At 47.0% G+C, this 26,742-nt stretch overlaps 2 protein-coding genes across 6 annotated transcripts in view; both read right to left on the minus strand.

The window, feature by feature from the left end:
* The window catches only part of LOC149367607 (FMRFamide receptor-like), a 1,196,541-nt gene that overhangs the window by 270,845 nt on the left and 898,954 nt on the right, over positions 1-26,742 (minus strand). The window lies entirely within an intron of this gene.
* Positions 20,494-22,069, minus strand: LOC149367611 (uncharacterized). Its single transcript, XM_089575056.1, has 2 exons — positions 21,484-22,069; positions 20,494-20,585 (listed from the first exon to the last, which is right to left on the minus strand). Exons 1-2 carry the CDS (start codon positions 22,067-22,069, stop codon positions 20,494-20,496), a joined length of 678 nt encoding a protein of 225 aa, XP_089431182.1.

Raw genomic sequence — 26,742 nt, forward strand, 5'->3', positions numbered from 1 at the left:
AGTAATTAGCAATTAATTAGTGATTTGCCATCACTTATTAATTAGTACTCAATTATATGTGACGCCACCAGTGCCACAGAAACAGCGAAGGTGGTGCGGAAAACGCTTCCGCCTCTACCCACTTTAGACAGTCAAAGTGCCCCCTGAATTTTTGCAAATGGATGCATGTTTCACTCCGGGCCTTTGTTGGACCGGCCTTTGCCAACACGCTTCCAATATTGGGCAGATGAGTTGTGCTGCACGGGTGGCGACCTGAACACTGTTTATGCTGACTTTGCACTAAATACCGATTCCCGAGGAGCCTCCCTTATTCCTTCCTTTTCTTTCAATTCAGCAATCACACGCCGAGTAGAATCGCATATGTAGCATCTCTTCTTCGCGGACAGCGTATCGTACTGTGCTTTCAAATATCATTTCATGGCTTTTTTGCATGATGTTAAAGCTTAGATCCCGCAATTCTGAAGGCAGGGGTGAGATCTTCACGGTTTTCAAATGTAATATTCTTAAGTTTGATACCGCATGATGGTATGCGCTCCTTTAAGTTTGATATCGCATGATGGTATGCGCTCCTTTAAGTTTGATACCGCATGATGGTGTGCGCTCCTTAGCCTTGAAGCTATAAAATTGAATAATGATATCGCGTTATTGCTGTCCTGGAATTTGCCAAACTGGTGAGCGCGGTCAGTACATTCGGAAGTGAGGTGTACCTCGAGTAACGCTGGGAACAAAGTCATAACCTTTTTTCTTCCTATTCACACTGCATCTTTGGTTTGGTTTGGTGTGGTTTAGTTTATAGGGATTTACGTCCAAAAACGACCCAGGCCATGAGGGACGCCGTAGGGAAGGGATCCGGAAATTTCGACCACCTGGGGTTCTTTAATGTGCACTGACATCGCACAGTACACGCGATCGAACACGCGTCTTTGGGGTGACCAGCCGAGTGCCGTAACCACTGAACCGCCGCGGCGGCTACACCAAGTTTCAGTGAACAAGTCATCCATGACAGTTTCAAGTGACAGTTTGCATCCGTGCAACTACGTCCCAACAGTTTCAAGGGGTCCATCAGGCGTCGGATGCTCTTTTGCACGGATAGTTCGTCGGTGTGACAGCTCTGCTGAAAAAAGTGGAACTTTTCCAGTTCTTCTTGACTTGGTCTGCGACGCAAGGTGGTGCTCTGATCAACAAGCGCCGTCATCGTCCCTATAAAAGCGCATCGCTTGCAAGCAGCAAGCGCAGTTGGCGGCACGTCCAGAGCCGGCCCTAAAGATTTGTTCTGTTACTGCAGGTGAGCTGGTTTTGCTGTAGCGACTCTTCTGTACATTCCATGCCGCCAACTGCAAAACTGCCATTTGCTTGATCTACCACGTGTGTTCCCTTGTACGCATGTGTGATGGTGGGAAAAAAATGTGCTCAATGTGGGGATGATTTTGCTGACGAGGACCGGTGCATGGAATGCTCCAACTGTGCATCGTTGTATCAACTCGGTCAGGAGTGCTCAGGCGTGGCTGAAGGCACATTCTCGTCGATGGGCCCGAAAAAGAGAGAAAAGTGGCGATGCAAAACATGCAGATCAGCGGATTCTTCCCAAGGCAGTTCTAACCAGTTAACAGCTATTGCTGAAAAGCTATCGTTGCTGGATTCCATTTGCGAGAAAGTTGAGTCTCTTTCCCTGGTTCCGTCCAAAATAGACGAGCTGTTGTGTCTGAAGTCCGAGATCGAAGCAATGAAAACAAAAATGCAGGAAATACACGACTCGGTTGACTTTCTTTCAAATAAATATGATTCCTTGCTGAAAGAATCAGCAACGCGAGAGAAAGAGGTCACCGCATTGTCTTCTAGAGTGATGGTGCTTGAGGATCAGGTCGCTTCTCAGGCAGCTGTCATTCAAGATCTTAGAGGCGAAATAAATGCCTCTGAACAGTTTAGTAGGTCCTCAAACCTCGAAATTCACGGCCTACCCGAATTTCCTAGTGAAAACTTGACTACTACTGTTACTGAACTGGCCGCTCAACTGGGCATTGATTCATTCCTGCCAGGCCATGTAGTAGCTGTGCACCGGTTGCCCAGGAAGAGCAAACCAGCGCCAGTTTTAGTGCGCTTCCTTTCGGCAGGCATACGTGACAGCTGGCTGGCAAAGCGAGAGAAACTGGAATCTCTGGCGAAGGAAAATGAGCCCTCGCTTTTCTTTGTCGAAAACTTGACGAAATACAACAGAGAATTGTTCTGGAAGACAAAGACTAAGGCCAAGAAGGCCGATTTCAAGTTCGTATGGGTGAAACATGGCAAAATTTATGCCCGAAAGAAGGAGGGTGACCCAGTTGTGCGCATAATGCGCCCTTGTGACTTCTCTCGGTTCGGCTAGTCTGACCTCTTCTATTCTACGCTTTGTCTGTTGTAATCTTTTTCCTTGATTCATGGCTTTGTGCGAACAATTTCGAGACTTTCCTTCTCCTTCTGTTTTTTTTTTAAACCAGGCGAAGGCACTTCCACTGTTTTTCATGTAAACGTGCGCAGTATTCGCAAGCACTGGAGTGAATTTAGTGTCCACGCTGGTGCAGTACGTGATTTAGCTGATGTTTTCGTCTTAACTGAAATTAATATTGGGCAAGAACATACTGGTCTGTTTCAACTCCAAGGTTATCACAATCATTTTTTGACGCGCAAAGACGGGCGTGGTGGTGGTATTGCCATTTTTATTAAAAATGGTTGGATTTCAAGTCTTCTGAACATAATCTTCGCAAGTGCTGAATCGCTAGCCCTTCGTATTTACACAGACTCTTTTCCCATCACATTGCTCGCTATTTATAGGCTGCCAAATCAAAGTGTCAGAATGTTTGTAGATGAATTGCGTCTACTTGCTTTTCCATCTGGTCACGTGTGCATGATAGGTGATGATAACATTGACGTGCTGAAGAAAGAGCGGCACATTGTAGCTGATTACTTGAACACGCTTGCTGACGTTGGAATAGAATCCATTATCAACCTTCCCACACGTGTCCAAATTTTGGGTGCATCACTTGTGTCTTCATGCATAGATCACGTCAACGTTCGCACTGAGAACGACCAGGTATTTCCGTTCATTATTGAGCAAAAACTATCCGATCACTTGTTTGTTGGGTGTAGCTTTCTATCGTCTCAGTATGCTGCGGCTAAAAACCCGGTATCACAGACAGAGGTTATTGATAAAAAGAAAGCTGGACTTGTGGTTGCAACACTATGATTGGACATCTTTCCTTGCAAAATTTCCTGCCAGTCATCTGCATGGATCTTTTATTACCGCTTATACGCAGACAGTGCACTCTTGCAAAAACGTAGTCGTCTTAAAGCAACGAAAGCCGGGATGCCCGTGGGTAAATGGAAATGTTCTAACCGCGATAGAACTGGCCTGGTCGCGTTGTCGTCGCTCCCCTAATAATCAGCATCTTCGTGAAGCTTATAAGATGGCTCGCAATAAAGTCACTGCTGTGCTTAGAGGTGCCAGGCGAAAGCACTTCGAAGGTAAATTTTCTGAATTTAGAAATAAGCCGTCCAAGGCTTGGTCTGTGGTTAACGAATTAATGGGTCGTCCCCGGAAAGGCGCATATCGAACTATTCCTAAGAATTTCGGTCCACCATCTATAACGTTAGCAGACCAATTTAATTCACTTTTCTCGTCTACTACAGCAAGTTCGCCTGTTAATACGGCTAGTTATTGTATGCCACAATCAGTGGTTGAGTCTGCCTTCCTGCCTGAGTGTACTGAAGATGATATTCGTCGTATCTTATTCAACTTCAAACAGCGTAAGTCTGTTGGAACAGATGGTGTGTCTGTGGACGTCCTTCACAGAAATTTCGAGGCCCTGAAGGATGTTCTTTTAGCAATAATGAATAACATTATAGCCACACAAGTAATACCGCCTGGCCTCAAGGAAGCGCTTGTAGTTCCTCTTTTCAAAAGCGGACAAGTTAATGTTGTCACAAACTACAGACCCATTTCGATACTTTCGTGCATTGCTCTGATACTTGAAAAACACATTTTTCACGTAATGCAGAGAATTGATGCGCACAACATACTGTCGCCTAATCAATACGGATTTACTTGCGGGCGTGGCACTAGGTTAGCATTAGATGAATTAACCGATTTCCTTAATAGTACTCTCGAACGTAGTGCATTCGCTTGTGCATTATTTATAGATGTATCAAAAGCTTTTGACTCCGTAAACCATGAAATATTACTTCGTAAACTTCATATCTATGGCTTCCGAGGGCCCTTCCTAACTTTCCTTGAGAATTATTTGCACGGTCGAATCCAAGCAGTAGTTTTCGGAAATATCAAAAAGTAAACGTAGACAGTTGACCGCTGGAGTTCCCCAGGCGTCGATTTTAGCTCCCCTTTTATTCAACCTGTACGTTAATGATCTCAGTCAAGCGATTTTTCACTGTCGGGTGTTTCAATACGCAGATGACACGCTTTTAGTATCTCGTCATACTAATTACCATCAAGCCGGGGCTGAATTACAAACTGACACTGTAAATGTTATCAGTTGGTACCGTAACAACTTAATTTCTATTAACCAAAATAAAACTAAACTAGTCTGTTTTCGCGATCCGCTGAAATCTGTTTCTGTTATCACTCCAGTGTTTCTTCATTCTCCCCTTTGTAACAATTGCTCTTGCTCTCCTATTCCATACCTCTCCAGTGTCAATTATCTCGGTGTCCATTTCGATTTTAACATGTCCTGGAACACTCATTTGGCTAACGTTTGTGAAAGGCTGCGCAAGATAGCCTGCCTGCTATATTCTATTAATGCACTATGCCTAATTCACATAAGGAAAACAATAGCACATGCATTGGCGAACAGTGTGCTGCGATATGGAATTTGTTCTTTTTATTTCTGTTCAGTGTTTGGCGCAACAAAGTGAATTCTTTACTAAAATATATAATTCGGCCTGTGATGAATGGTGTGCACATTACAATAATTCCAATCTTTTTTTATGCTCGCACAAGCCTTCATTCAGGCTATTATTCAAAGAAACTGTGATCCTTATGTATATATGGAACAATGAGTTCTGCCTCCCGTATGTCCCCGCCAGAGCATTACGTCCACGCGACCGCTTTACCTTGCCCAAAGTACGGACAAGATATGGTAAACGTGTCCGTGCCTTTTATGTACCTGATGTGTTGAACGACCTGCCAGAAAATGTTTTATCTTTCAGCACTCGGAAAGAATTGAAATCTGCTATCTTTGATTTGTATGTGTAATTTTGTTTCTTATCTTTTTTTCCCTTTTTTCTCCCCGTCCTTTCTTACTGCCTTTCCTTAGTTTCATTCTAAATTTGTGCAGTATTGATTAACTGTGCCGTTCTCTGGCTTGCTCCATTCTGCCGAGCACTGCCCCACAAGCCCATCGTTGGCTTGGGCAGGCTCGTATGTGTACTATGCAATTTTTCCAAATAAATAATAATAATAATAATTATTATTAATTACGGAAGCTGTTTCTTCTAGATCTGTTGTTCACGTCGCCAAGCCACAGCCAAAGTTTTACCAAATCTTCACTCAACTCGGCAAAAGCACCTGCAGCGGTCGCTGCGCCATCAGTTTCAATCTGTCTCGCGGAATGCATATCACTTTCTGGGACAGCCATTCTGCTAGCAAAACCTTGCGAGTGACGCATTTAGTGCGTTTTAAGGTTCTTCTACAGCTTCCAGTTTTTCAAGGAATGTACCCTGATTCACTTCGAACAGTTTAACCACTGTGTAAATGTCAGAAATATTGGCACGGTCGGAATCCGTACATGCGGTGTTTACTGTGGAATAAGGGCCAGGGTTACTTTCCATATCTCCAGATAGGCTAAACGAAACATCATGCAGTGCAGCGAAAACGAAATTCCAGGGCACCGCCCCCTATTACAAAATCACCCGAACTGCTGTAACCTTTACAAGGTTACCGCAGAAGGTTACTCAGGAGAAGAGTATACAACACGTGTATCTTACTGGTACTCACGTATGGGGTAGAAACGTCGAGGCTAACACAAAGGGTTCAGCTTAAGTTTAGGACAACGCACCGAGCTATGGAAAGAAAAATGATAGGTGTAACGTTAAGAGATCGGAGGCTGGCGGAGTGGGTGAGAGAACAAACGCGGGTTAATGACATCGTAGTAGAAATTAAGAGAGCCCCGCCGCTATGGCTCAGTGGTTACGGCGGTCGGCTGCTGACCCGAAAGACGTCGGTTCGATCCCGGTGGCGGCGGCCGAATTTCGATGGAGGCGAAATGCTAGAGGTCCGTGTACTGTGCGATGTCAGTGCACGTTAAAGAACCCTAGGTGGTCGAAATTTCTAGCGCCCTTCATTACGGCGTCCCCCATAGCCTGAGTCGCTTAGCGGCGTGAAACCCCCATAAACCAAACCAGAAAATGAGAGGAAGTAATGGCCTTCGGCAGAGCATGTAATGCGAAGGTAACCGCTTGTCTTTAAGGGTATCGGAGTGAATTCAGAGAGAAAAGAAACGCAACGCAGGGCGGCAGAAAGTTAGGTGGGCCGGCGAGACGAAGTTTTCGGGGATACGATGGGCGCAGCTGGCAAAGGACAGGGTTAATTAAAAAGACATGGGAGAGGCTTTTGCCTTGCAGTGGGTGTAGTCACGCTGACGATGATGGTGACGATAATTAGATAACTGACCTGTGCGTACAACGGGTGTGAGCGCATGACCAAAGACGAATTCGCAGAGTGAACTAGTTTACCGATCAAGAGTACCTCCTTCCGCAAACGAGGAAACAGGAACTGGGCGTCGAGGAGCCTCAATCTTGAGACTGAAGATTTATTTATTTATTTATTTATTTATTTATTTATTTATTTATTTATTTATTTATTTATTTATTTATTTATTTATTTATTTATTTATTTATTTATTTATTTATTTATTTATTTATTTATTTATTTATTTATTTATTTATTTATTTATTTATTTATTTATTTATACAATACTGCAGGCCGTTAAGGCCCAAGCAGGAGTGGGATAAACATACAGAGCACTCCGACGACCAGCAGAAGACGACGCCAACAGCAGAATTCAGTAGAGGCGATGTAGTAAATACGGAGCATGAAAATAAAACAAGTCGCAACAAACAACAGAAAATGGTTAACGATGAAGTACTTGTTCAATGGCGGAAAGCACATTTTCGGATACAAACACATGAGGGGGTAGGTTGTGCCATTCTGCTATAGTTCGAGGAAAGGAAGAATATTTAAAGTTATTGGTGCGGGCAAACAAAGGAGATAATTTATGCGGATGGCAATGCCTTGTTACTCTAGTTGTTGAAGGTTTCATATACAATGAAGGGTCAAGACAGAACTGAGAATAGTAGAGTGTAAAGAGGAATTTAATTCTTGCTAGCTTTCTCCAGTACTCTAAGGGTTTGATGTTGTTGATTCTCATTAATTCAGATGGGCAGTCATGTCGACGGTACCGGTTATATATGAAGCGAACTGCTGATCTTTGAATCCGTTCAAGTTTGCTAATGTCTTTTTTAGTGAAAGGGTACCAAACCTCGCATGCGTACTGCAATCTAGATTTGATCAGTGTGCTGTAGGCCAGAAGCTTTACATGAGAGGGGCAGTATTTGAGTCTATGTCTTAACTGGCCGAGTTTGCTGCGCGCCGCGGAGCAGATATTGTCAACATGAGCGGACCAGCTTAAATGCTCTGTAATCGTTACGCCCAAATATTTAAAACAGTCAGTGTTAGTTCTGGGGATCTGCTTGATAGTGTACTGCTGAGCAAGAGGAGACTTTTTGTTTGTGATAAGCATGAAAGCAGTTTTATCAGGATTCAGTTTCATATCCCAGCGATCACACCAACTGGAAACAGCATTATGACTTTCATTAAGCAAAGCCTGATCATTGCTATCTTTAACAGCCTTGAAGAGCAAGCAGTCATCCGCAAATACTCGAATACTGAGGCTTTCATGTATGACGGAGGTTAAGTCGTTTACATAAATTAAGAAAAGAAGAGGGACTAGGACGCTGTCCTGCGGGAAACCAGAATTGACAGAGAGGACGTCGGAATGGTGCCCTTCGAAATCAACAAATTGCTGGCGCTTATAAAGATATGACGATACCCAGTCAATTACAGTTCGTGGTAAACGCAGCTCGTCAAGTCTGAATAGCAGACCGGAATGGCCGCCGCGGTGGCTCAGCGGTTATGGTGCTCGGCTGCTGACCCGAAAGACGCGGGTTCGATCCCGGCCGCGGCGGCTGGAATTTCTTTGGAGGAGAAATTCTAGAGGCCCGTGTACTGTGCGATGTCAGTGCACGTTAAAGAACCCCAGGTGGTCGAAATTTCCGGAGCCCTCCACTACGGCGTCTCTCATAGCCTTAGTCGCTTTGGGACGTTAAACCCCATAAAACCAAACCAACCAGCAGACCGGAATGAGTAACCTTATCGAATACCTTGCTGAAGTCGAGGAATATAACGTCAATCTGACCGGAACTATCGAGAACGGAGGAAAACGAATGAATTGTGGAAACTAGTTGTGCGGCTCTCGACTGGGCTTTGCGGAAACCGCGCTAGAAAGGAGAGATTATGTTTTTACTATCGAGGAAATCAATGATGTAGTTGGAAATGATATGTTCCACGCGTTTGCATGAAGTGGTGATGAGAGATATCGGTCGGTATTTGGTTAACTGAGAGCGCTCACCTTTCTTAAATAAAGGCACGACACGTGCGAGCCTCCAGTCAGACTCGACATCGGCACTAGAAAAAGACAAACGAAAAATGACAACAAGAAACCGGGCAAGCGATTCAGCGTAACGGTGCAAGAAGGCGTTTGGAATACCATGAGGGCCGCACGATGATTTAGGATTCAGATTTAGGAGCATAGAAAAGATGCCCTCATAGGACATAAATTCCTGGCTGACACTGCTCGTGCCGTTAAAACAAGAGGGTCGGGGGCGGGAATCCGAAAAAACTGACTGAAAGAAAAGATTAAATTCTGTGGCTATCTGCGGCTTGTCGCGAACAGTTTTTTTGCCGTTCTTGATGTGATCGATGGATTTGCGTGTATCAGAGGTAAGGTGGTGCCAGAATTTGGCAGGATCGCTCTTGATGAACTGCGGTAATGTGGAATAATAATAAAACTGCTTACTAGAGCGAAGTTTTTCTGCAAATAAAGGTCTTAAGTTTAGAAGCGCAGGGTTGTTTTTCGTGTGCTTTCTGAGCCTTTTTATTCTGCGTAATAAATGAATTATTTCGCGACTGATCCATGGGTTTTTACGACGCACATTCTTAGTTTTGCTCGGAATGAAGTGTTGAATACAGAAATTGCAAGCAGATTTGAATTTATTCCATAGACTATTGACATCATTTCCCGTGAATTTTTCTAAGGCCATTTCGAGGTAATCAAGAACTGACTCATCGTTAGCCCTACTAAAATCTTTAACTGTCCTCCTGTTTCGAGTAGACGAGTTATTAGATGCGTGTATTCTGTATTTGAAAACTACAAGCTTATGATCTGATATTCCATCTTCAACTGCAACACTAATATCATCGAGAGATCTGTTATGAAAGTTAAGGTCTAAAACAGATGATGATGTTCCCTGCACTCTGGTTGGAATATTAACCGCTTGGGTAAGGTCACAAGCCAGCATGATATCTGAGAGGATACTTTCATGGAGAGAATGTGATGATATGTCTGGCCAAACAAAATCAGGTAGGTTGAAGTCTTCGGCTATTATTATGCAACTTTTACTTTTGCAATATTTAATAAGGTGGTCATGCATTTTGTTCAGGAAGTCTATGGACGCAGAGGGCGGACGGTATACTGCAAATAATATAAATGATTGTCCTTTGTAGATGCAGTCAAGCTCGTACTCTGCGCTTACTCTGGCATCTAGCAGAATGTAGAAGCTCAGTGTAGCAGCCACAACATGCAATCCTAATGGCATCCTATTCGAAATTTAAGGGGAAGAAATGGTTTGGGCAGGGCATGTAACCACAAGAGTGATGTGGCGGGCTAGCTGGGAATGCATACCTGTAGGAACTGCGCAGGTAACAGGACAGAACACAAACCCGGGCGCCGACTAACAAGTGAAATTTTACTTCGAAGCCGCACGTTTAGTGCAAGTATGCTTGTATCAGCCTTTTTTGGCCATGTTTTCATCGTTTGTATTGCATTATCATTTTTACCTCTCATTCCATAATCACTGCCGCTTACAACGCATGATTTTTATCACTTTTTGCCTCATATCGTGTCCTGTTTTGTCGTCATCTTCGTAATTTTTGACATCACCACACTGATCACCGGCGATCGCGCCGCGACCTTTGTCGTCCCCCTGTCTTCATTGCTTATTTAAACGCACAGCTTCGGAATAAAATTTCAGTTGTTAGTCAGCGCCCGTACAGATGTCCCTTGACCAACTTGCTCAGCAACGCACCTTACCACTAAAATATAGATATTATTATTGTATTAACATCACTATTTGCCTTACAGCACGCCAAATTACACAGTCTTTCAGGGAAATCTGACTTAGATTTGTTGCATGGGCTTTTCGGTGTGGTTGCATGATTAGGGGGATGCAGAGCAAAGCAGTTTATCAAGAGCGAAGAGCAGCCCATAAATGCGGTCGAAACGCACGCCACAGCAAGGAAACACGAGTAAGAAACAAGAACAGGCAAAGCAAAACCTCAAATGAATAGAAAACCTCCATTGAAAGCAACAAATTATAATGTTTTACCAGTATAGCAAGATATCAGAACCAAATGTGGCTACAAGAAACGCGAGCCAATTAGTATATTACAAGTAAAGCTAGGACAGAAGCAAGCAAGCAAGACAAGAACAGCAGTCTAGTGTCAAGTTCATCGGAGCAAAAACACCTGTGCAAAAACAATTTCAACCCCAGTAGAAAGGTGACAGTGAATAGACGAAACTGCGGCCACCGGAGCAAACAGCACAGGTCAGTTGCAAACAAAGCAAAGCGGTGTTAGTGCACCGTAACAAAGGAAGAGTCAACATAGAATCGTTTAAAAAAAACTAGTTACCTTGTCTCTATGATTCATGGAGTATTTACACATAGGTCTATGTCTTTGGCGATCAGCATGACCTACAATGATTACTCGGTCATTTCCCGTCCGAGCATCCGCTGTAATTCTCGTACTATTAAAAGGTGGCTCACACCCCTCGCGCGTCTTACAGTGATCATCCAGACGACCATCGGCTCTGTTTTTTTTTTTTTGCTTTATGAGGATTAATGTCCCAAAGTGACTCAGGCTATGAGGGATGCAGTAATAGACGGCTGCGTACAATTTCGCCCACATAGGGTACTTTAACTTGGCCTGAAATCGCCCAGTACACTGGAATTTCGCCTCCATCTAATGCGACCGCCGCGACCGGGTCCGAGCTCGCCTCTTTCAGGTGAAAATCGGAGCACCATAACCTAAGCACCTAGCCGCTTGTACGGTATGTTGCCTACAAACCGGCGATGTTCAAGTAATGTTTTGCTGAGGTATCTGCCGATTTGGCCGATGTACGCACTTCTACACTTGAAATCTATATCATAGATGACGCACGTTGCGCAGACTGTGCGCACTTCATCTACTTTGCAAGAGCTGAAAACAGAACACTGACATCGTTAGGCTTCTCTATCTTCTTACTTTATGAAGGTACGCTCGTGGAGCCACTTGACATCCCCTCCACCCTCCTTAAATATTTAGCTGGTGTGGTCTATTACCACCCTTCTTCCTGCGTCTCACTCACTTTTTTGTCTTTCTACAACCCCCTGTCACCTCCACTTTATTCTCTGCCCTGGGCAAGTTCCTTCACTCTCTTCCTTCTAACTCGAATCTCCTCTTTGGTGGTGACTTCAGTGCCCCTCACACACTCTGAGGCTACCCTCAAACCCGGCCGCCTCCTCCACTGTCTGGCCCAGGAACGCCACCTCGCCCTTCTAAATACTCCTGGCGGCCCTACTCGAGCGGGCACTGCCTCAGAGCGCTCCACGACACCTGACCTCACTTTCTCTCGGTGTTCACTTTCCTTTCACTGGCAAGTGACAGCCGAAACTCTTCTCAGTGACCACTTTCTTGTCCATATTCCCAAATTTCTTTCCCACATCCCTCGATGTCACCCGGTCATTCACACTGACTGGCACGCCTTCCGCACTAATCTCGCCTCCGACTCCTTTCAGTCCTACGACGACTGGACGTCGCGCATCACTGCAGCGCTCACGTCCAGTAGCCTTCGCATTCGCACTCGTCACACAGTCCCAGACCCAGATCCTCATCTTCTCCGTTCATGGCGTCGCCGTAAACGTCTTCAACGCTCCTTTCGACAACAACCCCACAATGCCCAACTCTCCTCCCGGCTCACTGCTCTGCAGGCCGAGATCGTCACCCACTGCGCCTCACTGGAGCACTCTCGTTGGACTGCTCTTTGTGACCGTCTTGACTCTGCTTTGCATTCGTGATCCACATGGTCTCTCTTCAAATCCCTCTTGGCACTAAGCCTGCCCTTGCTCCCACTCTAGCTAAAGCCCTCACTCAGGGGACTCCCTCTGATGTTTTTGATCAGCTCGCCTCTCTCTACCTCCCTCCCCCTCTGGCACCCTCCTACCCGATGTACTCGGGCGGACCTAACCCCGATCTGGACCACTCCTTCACTCTCCGAGAGCTCGAATCGGCTCTGGCTGCTTATTCTACACGCTCGGCTCCCGGTGAGGATGACATTACATAAACCACACTTCGCAACCTTCCTGACTGTGCCAAAGAATTCCTCCTTCAAACCTATAATGAGGCCTGGAACAGCGGCTGCCTGCCGAGCTCCTGGACCTCTTCCCTCATTTCTATGATTCCGAAGCCGGGAAAACCCCCCTCTCTCTGTAACCTCCGCCCAATCTCCCTGACATCGTGTGTTGGTAAGACACTTGAGCGAATGGCCTTGACTCACCTCTCTAATTTTCTCGAGGCGAACGAGTTCTTCCCCCATTCTCTCATCGGCTTCCGACGCCGCGTCTGTGCCCAAGACATGTTTCTGATTTCCAGCACACCTTTCTGTCACCTACCTCCACTCAAATTCACGCACTTGTGACCATCGATATTCGCAAGGCCTTCGACAGTGTTTGCCACGACCACATCCTTTCCCAATTCGACTCCCTAGACTGCGGCCCCCGCATGTACCCTTATATCCGTTCATTTCTCTCTAACCATGTGGCTCGCTTTCGAGTAGACGCCCATCTGTCCGGCCTCCACCACCTCACCCGTGGCACTCTTCAAGGTGCTGTTCTCTCTTACCGTTTTCAATCTTACTATGGCCCGTCTCACCTCCCAGCTAGCTGAAATTCCCGACCTGCATCATATATTTTACGCCGATGACATCACTCTCTGGTGTTCATCTGGCTCGCCCGGTCACGTACAGGACACCCTGCAACGTGGCCTAGACCTCATTGACTCCTTTCTCACCACCACTGGCCTCTCTCCTGCTCCTGAAAAATCCGAGCTTCTCCTTCTCAACCATCCCTCCTACCAGCGCTCACACAACCACTTCGTCTCTCTCCACCTTTCTGGCTCTCCCATTCCTGTCGTCACGCAGCTTTCCTTTGCATGCGGCCGAGAATGTGCAAGCCCTCCACCACGCTGTCACCACTTGCCACTCCGTAACTCACCTACTGCGGCGCGTGGTCACTCGGCGCTCAGGTCCCCACGAGGCTTATGTGTGGCGAGTTACCCACGCGCTTGCCCTCAACAAGGTCTTGTACTTTGCACCCTACATTTCCTTCAATCAGACTCAACTTAACACTCTCGAGACTGCCCTTGTGGGCCTCTACAAGGCAGCTCTCAACCTCCCTATCACTACCTCTACCGCTAAGATCTTTGCCACAGGCCTCTTTCATACTCTCCGCTCTCTTCTCTCTCTCCATCGTGACTCGCAGCTTGCCCGCCTTTCCCTTACCCGTCAGGGTCAGTGGTTACTGACTCTCGCCCATTCCCATCACCCCTTTTACCTCTCCTATACCCCGGTTCCCAATCTTCGTATCCTCCCCCTCCCGACCAACATGTCCCCCGTCCTGCACGCCGGCCGTCGTCATGCGGCCGCGCAGCATCATTTGATACCCAGGGTGTAGCTTACACGGATGCCTCCTTCGTGGCTCCTCGAGGTTCCTGCGGCTACGCCTTGTACCATCCCCACCTCCCCGCTCGTGCAACCTACACCAGCGAGCCGTATCTACACCCTCCGGATGCACTGTCCCTCGAGGTCCTCGCCATTGCACATGCCCTTCAGTCATTTGCTCTCCTTCCCTGTCTTCAAGAGCATACAGTCTATTCAGACTCACAAGCCGCTATACATCACATACAGAAACGCACCCTAACCCCTTCTCTCCAACAGGAGGTCGAACGAGCGGTCTCCGCATTGCAGCCTTCCATCGCTTTCCTCCGCTGGGTCCCTGGGCATTCAGGGATTGACGGCAATGAGCTGGCCCATCAGCTCGCCCGCGACACACTTTTCCGGGCACCGTTGATCCCCTGGCCCAAGCCCTCGGAGGATGGTGGGAGACTCACCCTTCGCCGCACCATAAAAGAGGTCTACCTCGAGCTCCGCCTAGACAAACGCCTTTACCCTCCCCCTCATCCATCACTCACGGTGCCGGAGGCTCGCCGTCTTCGGCAAATCCAAATGAATGCAGTTATCACCCCGTCTCGCCTCTTTCTCTATCGCTATCGGTCAGACCCTTCCTGTCCCAACTGGCCCTGTATCTATGCGGAACTGGCCCATTGCCTCTTCGATTGCCAGGCTGCTCAGCAGTCGGGTTCCTACCCCCCACCTTCTTTATCCATCACCACCTGGCTCGACTGGCTTGGCGCTGATGGGGAGGAAGAACAGCGACTTCTGGTCGCCCAGGTGGTCGACATGTTTGGCCTCTAAATTATGGCCGAATAAAGGTCTTGCACTACTACTACTACTACTACTATGAAGGTGCGGGATTACAGCAAAACACCGGGATCTGAAATTTTGCTTTACTTGTGACGTAGCATCTTTTGCGTTTTCAGTTGGTTAATGTCTTTATTTCAGGTTATGTTTCGCGCTCGTTTGTTTTTTACGCGTGTTTTCTTGCTGTCACGCGTATTTTGGTGGCTTTAATCAGTTGTCTTGCAAAATTTTAGCGCGAAAAACACGGACAGAAAAAGTAGACGACACGAGCGCTGACTAACAACTGGAAGTTTATTCGAAAACACGTAGAATTATATAGGAAGAAAGTGCGATAAAATCGTTGGTCAAAAACCAAAAGAAGAAAACTAAACACAACCGTCTAGACAAGTGCTTTGCGCCTTGATAGCAGGAGCTAGCGGTGACGGTTGTGTTTAGTTCTCTTCTTTTGGTTTTTGACGAACGATTTTATCGCACTTTCTTCCTTTATAATTCTAAGTGTTTTCGAATAAACTTCCAGTTGTTAGTCAGCGCTCGTGTCGTCTACTCTTTCTGTCCGTGTTTTTCGCGCTAAAATTTTGCAAGCTGTATGTTAACCAACTCGCCCAGTATGCAGTACTGTTAAATTTAATGAGGTGGTCTTTGCTCTGAGTAAACTGCTGGAAGTTCAGCGCCAGTCCTGTCTGATTTTTATTAGACCTCTTCGTTTCGCGCTGCACCCGTTAATCATGTAAATATAACGTCTGGTCTTCAGTGCATCATTACACCAGAAAGCCATTCTCATCATCAATTGGCAGGTTGGCATTAAAAATTACGTCGTTGGAACTTCAAGAGCCGCTCAGAGGATTAAATTCACTTGAACACTCAGTATATGCACAATATTTACTTCTAGGCCTGATTTGCACTTTGAAATGACAGTTAGATTTATCGCTTGAAACAGAACGTGCTTGTGTCATTGTCAAAACTACTCTTAATTTTTACAGCTACTTTCATCCGTAAACAATCACTAAAAGCTAACTGTTAACTAGCCCTTGTTCTACATTTCAGTAGTCTTTATCGTTGCATAATACGCACGAATGTTGAGACGAGATGTCTTACAGGGCTGCTATACATTCAATGCTCTTGAATGTATCATCATCACGATCATCAGCCCGACTACGCCTACAGCAGGGCAAAGGCCTCTCCGATGACTCCCCAATTAACCCTGTCGTTCGCCAGTTGCGGCCGCCGTGTCAACGCAAACTTCTTAAGTTCATCCACCCACCTAACTTTCTGCCGCCCCCTACTACGCTTGCCTTCTTGGAATCCACTCCGTTACCCTCAAGGACCAGCCGCTATCTTGACTTTGCATTACATGCCCTGCCCAATCCCTTTTCTTCCTCTTGGTTTGGTTTATTGGGGTTTAACGTCCCAAAGCAACTCAGGCTATAAGGTACGCCGTAGTGAAGGTCTCCGGAAATTTCGACCACCTGGGGTTCTTTAACGTGCACTGACATCGCACAGTACATGGGCCTCAGAAATTTCTCCTCCATCGAATTCAGCCGCCGCGGCCGGGATCGAACCCGCGTCTTTCGGGCCAGCAGCCGAGCGCCGTAACCACTGAGCCACCGCGGCGGGGCCTTTCTTCCTCTTGCTTTCGACTTGAATGTCATTAACCGGCCTTTGTTTTCTCACCCACTCCGCCCGCTTCCGATCTCTTAGCGTTACACCTATCATTTTTCTTTCCATAGCTCGCTGCGTTGTCCATGAATCAGCAGAGTGGTTTGTTGGGCGAGTTGGTTTACCATATTGAAATATACCTGCGCTTAAAAGAGGCGGACTGAAAGAAAGCGCTGTGTGTGTGTGTCTATCTTTCAGTCCGTGTCTATTAAGCGCAGGTATATTCCTTGAATTAATCTGCACCACAGGTGAGTACCAGTAAGATAAAGCCGTGTAAGACTTTTCTCTTGGGGGATATTGGTAAACTGCCATTCATGTTCTGAGATAACCTGCCATATGCGCTCCACCCCATTCTTATCGGTCTAGTTACTTCCCTCTCATGATCCGGATCAGAAGTGACGACCTGCCCTAAATAGGCATATTCCCTTAATACTTCCAACACTTCGCTACCAATTGTGAAGTGCGGTTCCCTTGCGAGACCGTTGAACCTTACTTCGCTCTTCAGCATGTTAATTTTAATTAAGGCTGCGATTTGGGCTAGTTGGTAATGATTCATGGTGAATACAGCGCGGGAAAAACGAACGGACGACGAAAGACACAACACAAGCGCTGACTCGCAACTGGTTTTTAATGGAAGAAAACGTCCTTTAAATGCTTTCCTAATCACGAAAACATCAAAGGTGAACACAACCAAAAAACCTGATGAAACATGACGGTGACAAGACGCATCCATGGCGCATGCGCGTGGGACAGTTAGACGTCTCTTCCGGATAAATACGAGAGCTCTTTATCATTAAGAGCGATGGAGGGATCGCTGATGCACCCGCCACTGTTATCGTGAATATGAAATGGCTCTATAATTTCAGGTGTTAATCGATCTTTATGCCTGGCGAGAATGACGGTGTTAGAGAAAAGAGGAGTGCATGTGCCTTCCTTCCAATGACGGGCAAGATTGCATGAAGAATTATTGGACCGGGAATTGTAATGTTCCCTCAAAAGAACATTTATGCATCACCCCGCCTGACCTATGTAAACAGCTCCGCAAGTACAAGGGATCCTGTACACCACACATCGGACAAAGCGACTCTGATGGTTGATCTGGCAACCACCCATCGTTTTCTTTTTATGCGAAGCATATTAACATAGGTTTCGGGCCTTCGCGCAACGCCCGGCGGTGGCCACCATTGACCCTGAAGTGGGGTCACGTGACATGACGTCACGTGATGACGTCACACCGGCTGCAGATGGGGCCTCATATCGCGCCGTATGTCGCCTCCCGGCGGTGGCCACCATTGACCTTCAAGTGACCTTCAAGTAGGTCACATGATGTGGCGTCACGTGATGACGTCACACCGGCTGCAGATGGGGCCTCATATCGCGCCGTCGAACGTCGCCCGGCGGAGGCCTCCACGCTTCGGTTCGCGCCGTCGCGCGCGCCGCGGCGGCGCCACCATCGCTGCATCACGTGATATGTGACGTCACGCCAGGGATGAAGCGGCGCGCGCCCGCCGTCGCGTCAGTCTCTGTGCCCGCAACCGCGCCAGCGTCTTTGAGCCGGGCGTGTATGCGGTCAAGATGCCTCCAAACGCTAAGGACGTTAATAGAGAGTTTTAGCTGAGCGGGTTTGTGCGCTCGCTCCGCTCAGCGAGCTAGCGGGAGTGCTACTGCGCATGCGCGAAGCGCTCAGGCGGGAGCGCGCGAGCGGAACGGCTCCTCCGCCCCGCTCCCGCGCGAGCCAAGCGGAGTCCGGAGCGGGCCGACGAGCGGGCCTCGCGCAAAGCCTTCGGGGCTCGCGCTAGCCGAACCAAACGTAAACATTCAACATGGCGGCCGCTAGCGCGGGTCTTGCCGGATACTTTTTGGCATGGCGAACAGATTGTAGGCGGTGTCGGATAACTTGCGAACGTAACTCGATCACGATCGACGCTCGCACGCGTAGAGGATGAATGCACACGCTAGACAATGCTACAAATGCGTGCACGCGCACGTTGCGAGGGGTGACTTGCGTGGTCTTGGCTTGGCTCTCGCACTGGCAGACATTAAATTTTTTTTTGTAATACGAAAGCTTCACTGCTAAAACCAAATCACTGTTGTTACCAGAAAGCATACAGCAAACGTAAACAGCTATCATTTATTTATTCACGCGTATATCAGAGAGGCTTACTTATAACCATTTTCTGGCAAGTCCAGTTACCACCACTAGGAGGCGCAACGAGTCGCCTCGCTTGAGCGGACGGGGAAGACGCTGCGCTAAAACTCTACTCGTGCGCGACGCTCCGCTGTGGCTCCGCTGGGAACTGCGAGCGGAGCGGACAGTAAAGCCGCTCAGCTAAAACTCTCTAATAATAGGAATGCAAAACGAAGGCTGCAGCGTGCTACGGAAACCGATGGAGAACGCCTAGCCAAGCGGCGCGCTCAATATGCGGCTCGAAGACAACGCTCCGAGGGTGTAAGTGAAGCCTCAACCAGTGATTCAACTAGCGGAATCGGCGACTCCGTCAGCATTTCTACCAGTTCGGAGCGCTGGAATGCCACTAAACGATGCTTCGCATCCACTGGGCTTAACCTTGATAAGCCTCCAATTTTTGTGTTTGCCCCCTTCGCTTTTATCTCCACTTGCCTGCACACGCGGTGAAGTTTGCTCGGAGCTGAAAACACAACGTCAACATTGTATCTACCTGCGACATTCTTTAACCCGTGCGCTGCGCTATGAGTGTACGGCACTACCACAAACTTCTTTCTTTCCAGTTTCGGCTTATCACCCTTCTTCACCTATGCAATAAGTTTATCACATGCCAGAGAGATCAAATGAGAGGGGTAACCGCTTTACCTTAATCGGGCAGCCTGACACATTGCACTCTCATTGATTCTAGTACACAAGACTTGGAAATGGCGGATTTAAGGCACGAGAGAATGATGCCATATTTTTACTAGTTTTGTGTGACCCGACTTGTAGTTCAAGAAAGACTTGCTAGACCGAGGAGCGTACAACCAGCACACATGGTGCATTTCTAAGTGTAGCATTAGGTCGAGAAATTGGAGTGCTCCATCCTTTGGAAGTTCTGCCGTAAACGTCAATCCCAGCGCGCTTTCCTTAAAAATCTTCAACACATCTATTAGCCTCTGGGTGATGTTTCCCTTGTGAATAAACACGATGTAGTCATCAGATGACTACACTGTTGCCGCCCAGGGACTCCGGAAAGGACGAATTACGTCGTCGCGGAGCATTTCCTTGACTTGGCGGCTAATAGCGTCGCGTTCAGCGGGAGACACTCGGTAGGGAGACTGTAGGAGAGGGTGCACGTTATCGTGCGTAATAATGCGATGCTTCGCGAGGTAAGTCCGTCCAACACGCGATGATACCGAGAAGGTGTCGCCGTAGCGCAGAAGAAGGTCTTTAACTTGTTTTTGCTGCGTCGGGGAGAGTGCTGGATTGACGTCGAACGTGAAAGCAATGTCTGGGCTCTGCTGTTCCGACAACGACATTGTGGAAATACTGGGTGTGTTGCTGACATGGGCGATGACATCAACGTGAGCCACAACGGTTCCCACGTTCAGATGTTGGTATGCACCACCGGAATTGGTTATCAGCCCTTCTGTTGCTCCGTCGACGAGATGAACGACTCCTCTGGAGACAGCAAGGCTCGTGGCAAAAAGCAAGATCTGGTTGCCTTCCGCGACGCCTTCGAAATTCCGCACAGTCTTGGCGCCGACAGAAACCATGAGACTCGAACGAGGTGGAATGGTGACGTGGTCATCCAGGATGCAAAGTGCGGTCGGGTGGTCTGAACCTCTGTGTATTGCGTGTTCTGTGGAGAAGCACACGGCCTTTGACTGGAGGTCGATGACCGCTCCAGTCTCGGTCAAGAAATCTATTCCGAGAATGACGTCACGTGAACAATGTTCGATTATGAGGAACGTGGCCAGGTAGGTTGCGCCTTCAACTGTCACTCTTGATGTGCAAGTCCCAGTCGGTGTAACTAAGTGACCCCCGGCTGTACGAATCTGTGGGCCCAGCCACGGAGTAGTGACCTTTTTCAGAGTGGCGGCAAAATGTCCAGTGAGAATAGAGCAATCGGCCCCTGTGTCGACGAGTGCAGTGACGACTGTTCCGTCGATGGAAATGCTGAGGTTTGCTGTCGTAGACGTCGTGTGAGAGGTACGGCGCGGTGTTGGGTCACGGCTGCGGTGCGGCGTGGGTTCGCTTCGATTTGTCAGGTGGCATTGACGTCGAGTCGGCGTATCATGATTTTGGACGGTAGATGGTAGTGGCATCAGGTGGCCACCTAGTTGCGGCGTAGGAGGGTCTGTTACATTGCGTCGGTGAGCAACCTCCCCCTAAAAGGTTGCTGATTTTAGTTTTCCTGACGGGGGCTTGGCGACCTTCCCCGCGGAAAGCCACCGTAAGACCGCCGAGGAGAAGAGAAACAACGTGGGGATGGCGACCTGCGTGTCCCACCGGTAGATTCGGCCAGGTAATCGTTGATCTCTCTGGGTTGCTGCCCAGGCTGCGGACGTGGTGCATCTGCAGGGAACCCCGGCAGGCCTATCTGACGATACCTGCAGTTGCGGTACAGGCGGCCCGGCTCACCGCAGTGATAGCAGAGAGGACGGTAGTTGGGAGCGCGCCAGATGTCACTTTTACGGGGATGCGGTGGAGCAGGACGAGCAGGTGGTGGCGGCCGAAAAGAGGCCGGGGTTTCCTGAAGGCAACTCGGCGACGCTTGTGCGCGACGAGCAACAGCGGCGTATGTCATTAGCGGTGGGGCTGTGGACGGCTGAAAGGGAGCTGGTGTTGTAAGCGCATGTTGCAGCTCTTCCCGAATAACCTCGGATAGAGCAGAAACTGTTGGCGTAGGCGGCGTAGCCGGGAACAGCTTCTGGAGCTCCTCGCGAACGATAGCTCGTACGGTTTCGCGAAACATGTCACCAGTGTTGATGTCCGTGGCTGCCGCAGTCATGACCAAAGGCTGACGCTCGTATTGCCGCAACCGCATGTCGAGTGTCTTCTCCATGGTGGTGGCCTCCGACAGAAACTCTGCGACCGTGCTCGGTGGATTGCGAACCAGTCCGGCAAAGATTTGCTCCTTGACACCTCGCATAAGGTACCGGAGTTTCTTCTGCTCTGTCATATCCGGGTCAGATCGACGAAATAGCTTTGCCATCTCTTCGAAGTACACCAGTATGCTTTCATTTGGTAACTGTGTTCGGGACTGATGGAGCAGATCGGCCCGTTCTCTTCGAAGCACCGTGGTGAAATCTTTCAGGAACTGGTCTTTAAAGACGTTCCACGTCGTTATCGACGACTCCCGGTTCTCGAACCACGTACGAGCTGCGCCCTTCAGCGAAAAGAACACGTGTTGAAGCTTGGAGTCATCCGCCCATCTGTTGTACCGGGACACGCGTTCAAATTTCTCCAGCCAGTCTTCCGGGTCTTCGCCTGGAGAACCTTGGAAGATCGGTGGCTCCCGAGGCTGCTGCAGCACAATATAAGGTGAAGTAATCGCTGTCTGCATGCCTATTTCGGGCTGGACGGTCGTCGACGATGGCGTTGAACGAACCGCTTGGGTTGAGCGAGACTCCAGAAGCCCAAACTCTGGGTGAAGGCCTTGGAGCCGGCGGCTGCCGTGGTGTACAGGCGTCACCTCGATGGCAGATGGCCCTCGAGGACTTGAATCCCTGCTTGCTGGGGGAGTCCGAGGCATGGAATGCGTTACCCCGCACCTCCACCAGATGTCACGCGTGGTTCAGTACGTACGGCTCGTTTGGATACGTCAAAGCAGGTGACTGCAGCGGACGTCGGTATCAGCCACTTCCACGAAGCCACGACGTGCTAGACACTTCGGCTTCTTTCTTTCCAAGGCGAGCTCGCGCGCATTCCGCGCTGTCGTGGTTCCAGTTGAACGACGACGACGAATGGAAGGTGTCAATATAATGAAAGTACATCTGTACTTTACTGTGACTGGTGGAAAAAGGTTTTGGTATTTTTATGCCCCACCCACACAAAAACACGTTTCCTCAATACATACAAATTTCAACTCAACAAATCTTTACACGTCCTTTATTTTTTTGTTTTATTTATTGATACAGTTCAGCCTCGCTTGAGGGTCGTTACAGGGAGGGTATACAGTACATTGTACAACAGACAAAATTCATATCTCATAACGTCAAGTTGGTCGCCCTCGACACAAAATGTCTATCGAACGTTCGAACTTGTGCATGTCAGATTGCTTGACAACTTCAACAGGCAAATCATTCCAAATTTCGATCACATCAGGAAAAAAAGGAGTAACAAAAAACATCAACACGTGAGTAGTAAGGCTGGATTGATTGAGTGTAGTTTGCTCTCACGCTCGGTTTTCCAGGGGACTGAGCATATCGATCTGTTTTTATATTAAAATGCCCATGAATTATTTGAAAGAAAAGCTTTAGTCTGGATTTTTGCCTTTGATTTTCAAATGACACGAGCACACATGAATTCAGCATTTCGGTGACTGAGTCCCTTCTTGTCTATCTTGACGAAATAAAACAATCGGACATTCTTTGAATTAGTTCCACTTTATCTTAAAAACTTTTTGGCGTGGGTTATAGACAACACAAGCCTACTGCAAGGATCGACGGATGAATGTTTTGTAAGCTATAATTTGACATCGGCATGTTCCAATTTTCCTCTCAGAAAGTAAAGTTTCTGGGATAATGTTGATCACACATTATTAATATGTTTATGCCACTGCAGATTATGTGTAATTGTGACTCCTAAATACTAAAAGGTATCAACATTTTTTAGATTACTTTCACAACGTTATAAGAAAATAATCGCACAATGTTCTTACTAGTTATATTGATTTCATGTAATTAATTTCCATGTCCATTTTTCGCACCAAAGATACAAGTAATGAAGGACTCGGTTTATTCTAGTCTGGTCGGCAGCAGAATAACTTAAACAGACGTCTGCAAAAAGCTTCAATTCCCCGGGAGACTTCACAACCTCGTTAATGTCGTTAATGTAAAGTAGCAACAAGATAGGAGCTAATAGCGACCCTGATGAACGCCAGAAAACACTTCTAATGTAGAAGAAAAACAGTCATCTACACGCACAACGTGCCTGCGATTGTTCGATCCACTTGAAAACAGTTTCGCGAATTCCCGCTTTCAGTATCTTGAAAAATAATTTACTGTTTTTAATCTCGTCAAATTCTTTTGCGAAATCTACGCAGATTACATCTATTTGTTCTTGGGCATCTATGGCTGAACTAAAATCATGTATCGTTTCTATGAGCTGTGTGACGGTAGATAGCCCTTTTCGGAACCCATGCTGATGCTGATAAAAGAACGCGTTATCCTCGAGAAAAGTTAGTATATGATTACTTATGATATATTCTAAGAGTTTACTGCAGATATTTGTCGGGGAAATTGGGCGATAATTATTTGCGAGTAATCGGTTGCCGTTTTTAAAAACAGGTGTTACGGCTTCGCAACGCCAGTCTCGTGGCAAGAAGTGAGTGTGTAGGGACTTTGTAAAGATTATAGTCAAAAACTTGGTTGCGATCCCATCCGACCCGCTAGCTTTTTTAGAATCGATAAGTAACAAAAGTAACAATTGACCAGGTTTTCCATCGGATATGAAAGGGAGGAAGACGGATACCCGTCACTGTCATCATTGCTTGGTTTAGAAAAAAACAGACTGGAAATAGTGCTTGAAATAATCTGCTATTTTTGTTTCTTCTGCTACTACTATTGTATCGCTAATTTGAATTATATTTATTTCTGCTTTATTGCCACTAAGGTAAAGCCAAATCTCTCGAGGTGCTGTTTTGACTAAGCCATTTAATTTCTTATTAAAATATTGCTTTTTTCATTTAATCGGAGCCATTTTTAAACTTGAATAAAACTTCGGTTGGGCCTAGTTGGCACATGTTAGTGTTAGCATGTACCAACAGCGCCTGTGTGTATTTGCGTGTCTCTTCGTTGAATATCGTCCCGTGTTTGCGCAACCTTCACTTTAACTGAAGGAGTGTACGATGGGGGGCTAGTTGGTAATCCATGAACTAAGAACGAAAACCACGCAAAGGACGATACACAGGGAAGAAGTAGACAGGACGAGCGCGGACTTGCAACTGTCTATTGAAACATATCTTCCTTCCATCACCAACCCTACGCATGCGCAACAAGCAATCTCTATCTAATCGAGTTCAGGAACTTCAGTTCCTTCTTGTACAGATGGACCGAAGCCTCGCTTACACACTTTTCGGGCCCATATCTATCAATCTGCCAGGCTTCGATGACCTCACGTGTTTTCTGGTCTTTGGCCCTTCCGATTATCTTTGTGCGCTCAAAGAGTGGCGTGCATTTATTGTCACACGAAAGACAGTGTTTTGGCAAATGCATGCCGCTGTGAGAGCCCAACGAATTTTTATGGGACAAACGTTTACGTGGGACAAACGGGACGCTGCATTAATAAGCGCCTACAAGAACATAAAAATTCGTTGGGCTCTCACAGCGGCATGCATTTGCCAAAACACTGTCTTTCGTGTGACAATAAATGCACGCCACTCTTTGAGCGCACAAAGATAATCGGAAGGGCCAAAGACCAGAAAACACGTGAGGTCATCGAAGCCTGGCAGATTGATAGATATGGGCCCGAAAAGTGTGTAAGCGAGGCTTCGGTCCATCTGTACAAGAAGGAACTGAAGTTCCTGAACTCGATTAGATAGAGATTGCTTGTTGCGCATGCGTAGGGTTGGTGATGGAAGGAAGATATGTTTCAATAGACAGTTGCAAGTCTGCGCTCGTCCTGTCTACTTCTTCCCTGTGTATCGTCCTTTGCGTGGTTTTCGTTCTTACTTCACTTTAACCGTTTTTAAACTCCTTCGTAATTTCGATACCTCAGCTGAGCGGTGTTTCCTCCTGCGCAGCCGCTTTATCTTGCGCTTGATGTGTATAATAGGCCAATTAATCCAAGGACTACGGGGCTTTATATTCTTTTCCCGAGTGGGAACAATCTGTCGACGCAATGTTTTATTGTCGACGCTCAAAACGCGACGCCTTCCTTGAAAAAGCCAGAAAACAAAGAATTACCACAAGCGATCTTGGGCACCCTGATGAAGATGCAAATCCTGTCTACATAAATGAGCACCTGTGCCCTTCACTCAAGAAGCTGATGGGACTCACTGTTGCTCGTAAGAAAGATAAGCAATGGAAGTTTGCGTCGACGAGGAATGGCCGCATCTTTGCTAAGAAGGATGTAACTTCGTCAGTGGCCGGATCGATTGCGTCAATGACCTGGAAAAGATAGTCTGAAGATTTCGTGCGCCTACTGAGATTTCCCTTTTGATTAGGCATGGCTTCCCAGTTCTTTCTACCTGCAGATATCAATAGCCTTTTTGCAAAAAACAAAAAAGTAACGTCATTCTTTCATCTTAACGCACAATCTCTGCGCAGTAAAGAGGATGAAATAATCGCATTTCTTGGCTTGTTTGATTTCGAGTTTGACATAATATTTTTCCCTGAGACCTGGTACCGAACTGATCATGAAGCCCTTATCATGCCGCATTATAACTCATACGTGCTAAACCGCCCAAATAAAAAAGGCGGTGGAGTAATGATAGCTGCAAAGGAATCCGTTCGGTGTTCAGTTCTTCCTGACTTTACTAAATCCTGTGAAGATTTTGAAATACTTTCTCTAAAGGCTGGGCAGAACATTTTTCTGTTTTGTACAGACCTCCATGTGGTAGGATTCCAAACTTTCTTTCATTTCTTGACACTTTTTTAACATGGATAACAGAAAACAGATTTTACTTAGTCCTTGGCGGCGACATCAACATAGACTTTTCTACACCCTCAACTCAGCAGCGTCAAATAAATAACCTGTTAGACTGTAACGGTTTCATTAATGCCATCATTGATCCAACGCGCCTGTCCATATCGACCGCAACTTCAATAGATGCTTTCATTACAAATTTGCATGACAAGTCAATCGTGTCTGGCGTTATCTCTGGCCAGGTTAGTGATCACCTACCAATTTTTTACTTCATAGATAGTCGTATAACAAAGTCCAATAAAACTACTCAGCAACAGCGACAGTTAGTGAATAAGGATACCTTGACACACTTTCGGTCTAGACTTGAGCAAATAGACTGGAGTCCAGTTTATGAGGTTACAGATCCTGACAAAGCATATGATATATTTA

Source organism: Amblyomma mixtum, chromosome 1, assembly GCF_055824585.1.
Source record: "Amblyomma mixtum isolate Tamu chromosome 1, ASM5582458v1, whole genome shotgun sequence".
NCBI lineage: Eukaryota > Metazoa > Arthropoda > Arachnida > Ixodida > Ixodidae > Amblyomma > Amblyomma mixtum.